The sequence below is a fragment of the Melozone crissalis genome, unplaced genomic scaffold (genome assembly GCF_028551555.1).
Source record: "Melozone crissalis strain CALT ecotype California unplaced genomic scaffold, PUWL_Pcris_2 ptg000077l_1, whole genome shotgun sequence".
NCBI lineage: Eukaryota > Metazoa > Chordata > Aves > Passeriformes > Passerellidae > Melozone > Melozone crissalis.
This window is the reverse complement of record NW_026535854.1, coordinates 104,490-113,575: the sequence shown is the minus strand read 5'-3', so window position 1 is coordinate 113,575 and position 9,086 is coordinate 104,490. Positions and strand designations below refer to the sequence as shown.

The window sequence follows — 9,086 nt, the reverse complement described above, 5'->3', positions numbered from 1 at the left end:
TTCACGATCTCCAGGGACAACAGGCAGAGCTCGGTGACGCTGACCATGAACAACCTCAAGGATGAGGATTCCGGATCCTATTTCTTTGCCAAGGGTTTTGGTGGCAGTTGGGGTAATGATGTCTCTGCCTTTGGCCCCTTCCCCTTGACTGGGTCCCCTTCTGTCCCCACTCTTCAGACCCTTCCCCCAAATCTCAGCCCTTCACCCCATTCTTCACCCTTGGTCCCAGATCTCCCCCAGTTCTAACAATGCCAACCACGGAGGCAAAACCCCCCCACTGGTTCTGCCCCAAACCCAAATAAGTTTGCAGGAAAATTGCAAAATTCTGCCCGAACACCCCACTTTGTGCTCCCAGCCACAGCTGCTGACACGAATCCCCAATTCTGACCAAAATCAGGACCCTGGGCCCCAAACCCCAGTCTTCAGGGCAAAGTTTTGGGGCATAAAGAGGAGATTTGGGGTCAGGAGCTGTGGTTTGGGGACAGTGGGTGAGAACTGGGGCCGAGGCAGAGCAAGGTTGGGATCAATGGTCAAGGGCTGGGTGCGGGCTGGGGGTGTGGGGGAAGGGTCTGGGCAACGGGGACAGGTGGGGATTAGGAGATGGGGATGGGGTCAAAACATTCAGCACCAGCAGCACCATCATAGCAACCAGCATCCACACATTTGGCACAGAAATAGGATCCGGAATCCTCGTCCTTGAGGTTGTTCATGGTCAGCGTCACCCAGGTCTGCCTGTTGTCCCTGGAGATCCTGAACCGGCCCTGGACTGATGAGTCGTACATGGTGCCACCATCGCTCCAGATCGCTGCCACCCATTCCTGCCCCTGCCCGGGTCTCTGGCGGATCCAGAACATGGTGAAACTCCCGAAATGGAACCCGGACCCTCGGCAGAGGAGGCGCAGGGACCCCCCGGGGGACTGGAGGTCCCCCCCGCACTCCAGCAGGGTCACTACAGCCCGGAGCCCTGCGGGAGAAAGGGCAGATGGGGATGGGAAACCTGATTGGTCAAGAGTGCCCAAGTCATCCAGGCCAATTGGAAAAAAGGATGGGATCCATTCTCGAGGGTGACCAGGATCAGGAGGAGAAGGACGAAGTGTTCACAATTTGGGGCCCAGAGTCAAGATTTCGGTCAGTGGTTGAGCTTTGGCCTCATCCCCATCTCCCCTTTGTCCCGCATGGCTCCGGGCGGCCGTGAAAATGCTGGAGTGCGGGGGGGACCTCCAGCCACCCGGGGGGTCCCTGCGCCTCCTTTGCTGAGGGCCCGGGTTCAGTTTTGGGAGTTTTGGAATGGATTGGGTTCGCCAGAGACCCAGGCAGGGACTGGAATGGCTTGTGGGGATCACTAACACTGGTGGAAACATTGGCTACATGCCATCGGTCCAGGGTCAGTTCAGGATCTCCAGGGACAACGGGCAGAGCTCGGTGACGCTGACCATGAAGAACCTCAAGGATGAGGATTCCGCCGTCTATTTCTGTGCCAAATCCTACAACACTGCTGCTGCTCATATTGATGTCGGTGCCATCTCTATCCCTGTGTCCCCGCCCCGTCTCCGTTCCCCAGATGCTTCCCCAGACCCGCAGCTCACACCCAGCCCTTGACCAATGATCCCAACCTTGCTCTGCCTCGGCCCCAATTCTCACCCGCTGACCCCAAACCACAACTCCTGACCCCAAATCTCCTCTTTGTGCCCCAAACTTTGAATTAAAAGTGGAGATTTAAGGCCAAGGTTAAGACTTGGGTCATCTTTCTTGCCAGGTATGGAGAATTTGGGGACGAACCACTCTAGGGTTGGGACAGAGTCAAGAATAGGCAAAAGTGTTTGGGTTTTAGGGAAGGGTCTTGGATTTGGGAGCCGGTCGGGACACGGCCACAGGGTCTGGACCAAAACCATCCACAACAGCACCAGTACCCCAATTGTTATAGGCAGATTTCCCGCAGAAATAGGATCCGGAATCCTCATCCTTGAGGCTGTTCATGGTCAGCGTCACCGAGCTCTGCCCGTTGTCCCTGGAGATCATGACCCAGCCCTTGACCGATGGCACGTAGCTGGTGCTGGAACCGTCTTTCTTGATCGCTCCAATGTATTCCAGCCCCTGCCTGGGTGTCTGGCGCACCCAGTACAGGCTTGAATCCCCGAAATCGAAGCCGGCCCCTCGGCAGAGGAGGCGCAGGGACCCCCCGGGGGGGCTGGAGGTCCACCCCGCACTCCAGCAGGGTCACGGCCGCCCAGAGCCCTGCGGGACAAAGGGGAGATGGGGATGAGGCGACGCAAACATCAGGCAGAGGTGTCCAATTAATTTATGGATGGATTGCAGCTATTTGTAGGGTTTAAGGAACTTTTCAATACAGGAAACATCTGCTGGACATTTGAGGCAAGAATAAAGGATTCTCGGGCAAAACCAGTGAAGGTTTGGGGTTGGGGGAGCGGCCATGACCCTGCTGGAGTGCGGGTGGGATCTCCAGCCCCCCGGGGGGTCCCTGCGCCTCCTCTGCCGAGGGTCCAGGTTCAGTTTTGTGAATTTTGGGATGGGCTGGTATCGGCAGAAACCCGGTCAGGGGCTGGAGTGGCTCGCGAGTATCCACAGCAGTGGCAGCACCGACTACGCACCATCAGTGCAGGGTCAGTTCAGGATCTCCAGGGACAACAGGCAGAGCTCGGTGACGCTGACCATGAACAACCTCAAGGATGAGGATTCCGGATCCTATTTCTGTGCCAAGGACACCGATGGTCATAGTGCTTACGCTGATTCTTTTTGGGGAGGATGGAACAGCAAAGCATTATCAATAGGATTGCCTGGGAAAAGATTTTGAGAATATGGAAACCATCAGCGAGATTGAAATGAAGGCAAGCTTTGAGATCCCTCAGTGACTGAACAACGGGAAAACAACGGCGTGGCCGGCTGAAGGTTATCCCATTTTGATGGCACAACACCCTCTGCCTACAGACAGCTCCAAGGGTCAGAGCAGACACCCCAGCTTGGCAGAAGGGCCCAAAGAGGAGTTTTTAGGGTTTAAAGTTACTCCAAAAAGGAGTTTTAGGGTTTAAAGTTACTCCAAAGAGGAGTTTTTAGGGTTTCCAAAGAGCAGGTCTTAGGCTTGGCAGAAGGGGCCCAAAGAGGTGTTTTTAGGGTTTAAAATGTAATAGAGTATGGTAATGAAACGATTCTTAAAGGCTGTATGCAAATTCTGTAGGGTTTGTATATTGGACCAGATTGGTTAGTGATAATTAGAATATTCTGTAGAGAAGAAGATTTATTGTATTGTGGTGGGAACCTCACTCTCTTACCCTTTTATTCTCTTAGAGTTTTATGTTCTTACTCTTTTACACTCTTACCATTTTATTCACTGACTCTATCACTCTCTTACCCTTTCTATTCTCTCACCCTTTTAACTCATTTACCTTTTTTAATCTCTTACTCTCTCACCCTCTCATCCTCTCTCCCCTCTCTTCTCTCAGCCCTGCTCCAGCTGTGTCTGGCAGCTCCCAGCAGGGCCCTGCAGTTCGTCCTTTGCAATAAACCCCAAATGCTACAACCTGGCTGCAGAGATCTCTCGTGTCCATCCGTCTGTCCTGACCGTCCTACGCCCGGATGCTCCTGCAATGTTGGTCGGGGATGGGGCCAAGCCCGGCACGTCAATCGCACCAGCATCAGAACTGCAAACACCAGTGTAAGCACATTTCCCACAGAAATAGGATCCGGAATCCGTCGTCCTTGAGGTTGTTCATGGTCAGCGTCACCGAGCTCTGCCCATTGTCTCTGGAGATCCTGAACCGGCCCTTGACCGACGGCGCGTAGTCGGTGTAACCTCCAGTGTGGTAGATCCTTGCGACGTATTGCAACCCCTGCCCGGGTCTCTGGTGGATCCAGAACATGTCAACACTCCTGAAATCCAACCCAGACCCTCGGCAGAGAAGGCGCAGGGACCCCTCAGGGGACTGGAGGTACCCCCTGCACTCCAGCAGGGTCACGGCCGCCCGGAGCCCCACAGGACAAAGGGGAGATGGGGATGAAGGAAAACATCCACCCAAATGTTGATTATTGCATGCAGATCCTGATGTTGCCCAAAAATTGGGACCCTTGGACCTCACCATCTTCCTCCTGCAACTGCTGCCAGTCATCCCGGGTGGATCCCACACCCTTTTTCTGGAATGACAGCCCCAACTTTGACCGCACAGCCAATCTATCCCCTCATCCCCATCTCTCCTTTGTCCCGCAGGGCTCCGGGCGGCCGTGACCCTGCTGGAGTGCGGGGGGGACCTCCAGCTCCCCGTGGGGTCCCTGCGCCTCCTCTGCCGAGGGTCCGGGTTCAGATTCGGCAATTTTGCCATGAACTGGGTGCGCCAGAGACACGGGCAGGGGCTGGAATTCGTGGCGTACATAAACATTGGTGGAGCCACTTACTACGCGCCATCGGTCAAGGGCCGGGTCACGATCTACCAGGACAACGGGCAGAGCTCGGTGATGCTGACCATGAACAACCTCAAGGTCGAGGACTCCGGATCCTTTTTCTGTGCCAGGGCTGCTGATGGTTATGGTGCTGCTGTTAATGGTGACAATGCCCCTGATGGTCTCAAGCTCCTGCCTTTCGTCCCACTCCCATCATTGAGTCCCCAGAGTTCTGCTTTTCATCCCAAACCTCACCCATTGACCCAGCCCTTGAGCCTTTGTCTCCATTTGCCCCAGTGGTCAGCACTGACCCCAAACCCTCCCCTGCACCTGCCCCAAATCTCAACCATTGGCCCCAAACCTTCACCCCTGGCCTCCAGTTCAGGCCTGCTCCAACCAGGTCTTGGGAGCTGGGGGAGATTTGGGAGGAATGGGAAAAACTGGGAGAAATTCGGGAGTTGGGGCAGCAGGGGCGGGGTTTGCGGTAAAATGGCCGAGATTTGATGAAAAGGGCTGAGATTTGGTGGAGAGATCAGAGTACTGTGGGATATTTGGGAACAACGTGGAGGGATTTGGGACCAAGATCAGAACCAGCAATAAATGCCACACGAACAGTACCATCACTATTGGCACAACCACCATCAACATATTTGGCACAGAAATAGGATCCGGAATCCTCCTCCTTGAGGTTGTTCATGATCAGAGTCATGGAGCTCTGCCCATTGTCCCTGGAGATCCTGAACCGAACCTTGTACGATGGCGTGTAGGAGATGCTGCCACCGTTGTCCTTGATCCCTGCCACGAATTCCAGCCCCTGCCCGGCTCTCTGGCGCACCCAGAACATGGAGAAACTCCTGAAATTTAACCCGGACCCTCGGCAGAGGAGGCGCAGGGACCCCTGGGGGGCTGGAGGTCCCCCCCGTACTCCAGCAGGGTCACGGCCGCCAGGAGCCCTGCGGGACAAAGGGGAGATGATTAAAAATGAGAAATATGATTGGTCTAGAAGGGGAAAAGGTGCGTGTGTTCCAGAAAAAAGGGGCGGAGCCCACCTGAGAGGGGCAGCAGGGGCAGCAGGGCCTGGAGCCGGAGAGAGCTCAAGGCCAAGGCCGGGATGTGCCGGGGTTGGGGTCCCGGGGGTTTTGGGCGTTGTTAACGTGGTATTACTTTTGAAATCAATGTGGAACCCTGAGGAGAAGGTGTCCAATTAATTAATGAGAATATTGATTTTAATTCCAGGTTTTGAGGAAGTTAAGGATAGCCAAAAAATCTGGTGGAGATTTGGGACCGAAGCAGAGGAGTTCTGACTGAAATTGGTGAAGATTTAGGGAAGGGCTCCGGGCGGCCGTGACCCTGCTGGAGTGCGGGGGGCACCTCCAGCCCCCCGGGGGGTCCCTGCGCCTCCTCTGCCGAGGGTCTGGGTTCAGTTTTGGCAGTTTTGGGATGGGCTGGTATCGACAGAGACCTGGGCAGGGGCTGCAGTGGGTCGCGGGGATCACCAACACTGGTGGAAATATAGGCTACGTGCCATCGGTCAAGGGCCGGTTCACGATCTGCAGGGACAACGGGCAGAGCTCGGTGATGCTGACCATGAACAACCTCATGGACGAGGATTCCGGATCCTATTTCTGTGCCAGGGCTTTTTGTGCTGGTTGTTGGGCTGTTGCTAATCATGGTGACAATGCTGTTGATAGCGTCAAACTTCTAGATTTTGCTCCTTTCCCATCATTGTATCTCCAAATTTTCGATTTTCATCCCAAACCTCACCTCTTGTCTCAGATCTTGACCCTTTGTCCCTATTTGCTTTAATGGTCAGCACTGACCCAAAACCCTCGCCTGTTTCTGCCCCAAGACTCAACCATTGGCCCCAAACCTTCACCCTGACCCTTTGTCCCAACCCTGTCCCCTTTGCCCCAACGCTGCCCATTGGCCCCAAACCCTCCCCTGGCTCTGGCCCCAAACTCAACTCTTGGCCCCAAATCTCCCCCTCATCCCCTAAAAGTGCCCAAAGGGTCGAGATATGGGTGAAAGGGGGCAAATTTTGGCACCAACTCAGTTGGGTTTGATGCAGAACCAGTCGGGGTTTGGGGTCTGTGGTCACCATGGGTGGAAATGGGGCAGACGTTGGACAAACGGTCAAGGATGGCGATTTGGGAGAAGGACCTGGGGCTTGCGGACAGGAGGGGACACTGAGATGGGGGTGGATCCACCTCAGACCTCTTCATAATTAGCACCAGGATTGCAATTATCATCAGCAGATTTGGCGCAGAAATTGGATCCGGAATCCTCGACCTTGAGGTTTTTCATGGTCAGCGTCACCGAGCTCAGCCCGGTGTCCCTGGAGATCGTGAACCGGCCATGGACTGATGGCGTGTACTCGGTGTTGCCACTGCTGTGGATCACTGCGAGCCACTCCAGCGCCTGCCCAGGTCTCTGGCGCGCCCATTCAATGGAAACACTCCCGAAACTGAACCCGGACCCTCAGCAGAGGAGGCGCAGGGACCGCCCAGGGGGCTGGAGGTCCCCCCCGCACTCCAGCAGGGTCACGACCGCCCGGAGCCCTGCGGGACAAAGGGGAGATGGGGATGAGACCAAAGCTCAACCCTTGACCCAAATCCTGACCCTTGGCCCCAAACTGGGATCTTTAGAGTTCATCATCCTCCTCCCAGGTGGATTCCACCCCTTTGTCCAGCTGGCCACACCAACTTAGAGGCCCTTGACCAATCAGGTTTCTCATTTCCATCATCTCCCCATTTTCCCGCGGGGGCTCCGGGCGGCCGTGACCCTGCTGGAGTGTGGGGGGGACCTCCAGCCCCCCGGGGATTCCCTGCGCCTCCTCTGCCGAGGGTCCGGGTTCAGTTTCGGCAGTTTTGAAATGGAATGGGCTTGACAGAGGCCCAGGCAGGGGCTGGAATGGGTCGTGGGGATCTGGTACGATGGTGCTTACACCTACTATGCGCCATCATTCAAGGGCCGGTTCAGGATCTCCAGAGACAACGGGCAGAGCTTGGTGACGCTGACCATGAACAACCTCAAGGATGAGGATTCCGCTGTTTATTTCTGTGCCAAACGTGCTTATGGTGATAATTGGACTTATTCTGATGCTTATCATTTTGTCCCCGTCCCTGTGCCATTGCTCCCCTCCTGTCCCAATTCCCCAGGCCCTTCCCCCAAACCCCAAGCCCTGACCCCGTTCTTGTCCCCGTGTCCCAACCCTGATAAGACCCAGATATCTGATTTGGGCTGATCCCCAAGCCATGCAGGCCAATCTGCATAAATCTTGGAGACAGAGTGCCCCAAATCCCAATAGATCAGAGATGCCACCATCTCAGCAAGCTCAGTGACTTCAGCTCTTTAGTGATTCTCAGCTCCCTCAGGATTTCAGCTATTAAGTGATTTCAGCTCTTTCATGATTATCAACTCTCTCAGGATTTCAGCTCTTTCGTGATTCTCAGCTCTCAGGATTCAGCCTCTTTGCTCACTCGCTGGGGCGCCTTTGGCTGGGGCAGAACCAGACGGACAGAGAGGAGCAGGAGAGGTCCTGGTGGTTCCACAGCCATGGTTCATTGAGGGATCTGTGAGGGGTCGCAGCGACAGCTCTTCTCCGGTCCGATGGGCTAAACCAGCCCCTTTTTGTAGGGTACAGGGGGATCCAAACGTGTCCAACAGTGAGGGTCAGGGAGAAGTCACCAATGGGGTTACAGAGATAAGCTCTGGTGTGAGAGGTAGAAGACAGGAGATCATTTTGCTGTCCCATCATGGCTGAGCAGTTCCAGCTGTTACGTCTCAATCCTCCCTGGAGCTCGCGCAATCTCTGTGGACTCTGCTAAAGGACATGAGGTCAACACGATAGGCAACAGTCTCCCAGCCAGTGCCATCCTTAACTGATTTGGCGCAGAAATAGGATCCGGAATCCTCGTCCTTGAGGTTGTTCATGGTCAGCGTCACCGAGCTCTGCCCGTTGCCCCTGGAGATCGTGATCCGGCCCTTGACAGACGGCGTGTAGGCGGTGGTGCCACCACTGGTGATCCCCGCCAGCAACTCCAGCGCCTGTCGTGGTCTCTGATGGATCCAGTACATGGTGGAACTGCCAAAACTGAACCCGGACCCTCGGCAGAGGAGGGGTGGAGTTTCCCCCCGCACTCAAGCTGGGTCACAAACGCTCCCCCATCCCCAAACCTTCAGTGGTTTTTCCACCAATTCCCTTTGTTTGTCCCCAGACATCCAACAGAGGTATCCTGAATGGTAAAGTGCCTTCACCCCTGCAGATAGCCCAAATCCACCCATTTATTATTCTGACAGCTCTGCCTGACTTTTGCATCTACTCACCCCCATCTCCCCTTTGTCCCACAGGGCTCCGGGCAGCCGTGACCCTGCTGGAGTGCGGGGGAACTCCAGCCCCCCGGGGTTCCCTGACGTTGCTGTGCCAAGGGTCCGGGTTCTGTTTCAGGGGTCAGTCCATGCAATGGATCCGCCAGAGCCCCAGGCAGGGGCTGGAATGGCTCACGGGGATCCACAGCTCTGGGGGTCACACCTACTACGCCCCGTCGGTCAAGGGCCGGTTCAGGATCTCCAGAGACAATGGGCAGAGCTCGGTGACGCTGACCATGAACAACCTCAAGGACGACGGATTCCGGATCCTATTTCTGTGCCAAAGCCGCTGGGGCGGATGGGGATGACCAGGATGCCAATGCTATTGA

The 9,086-nt window shown here is 55.5% G+C and overlaps 1 gene segment (V, D, J or C); it reads left to right on the top strand.

Moving 5' to 3' along the window:
* Positions 1 to 4,227: 4,227 nt before the first annotated feature.
* LOC128946159 (Ig heavy chain V region 914-like) lies at positions 4,228 to 7,967 on the top strand (the record flags this gene model as incomplete). The annotated part of the segment is given in 2 exon segments: positions 4,228 to 4,552; positions 7,816 to 7,967. Coding segments are annotated over 2 exon segments (477 nt in total), but the record flags the coding sequence as incomplete, so codon positions are not given.
* Between the last annotated feature and the right edge of the window lie 1,119 nt (positions 7,968 to 9,086).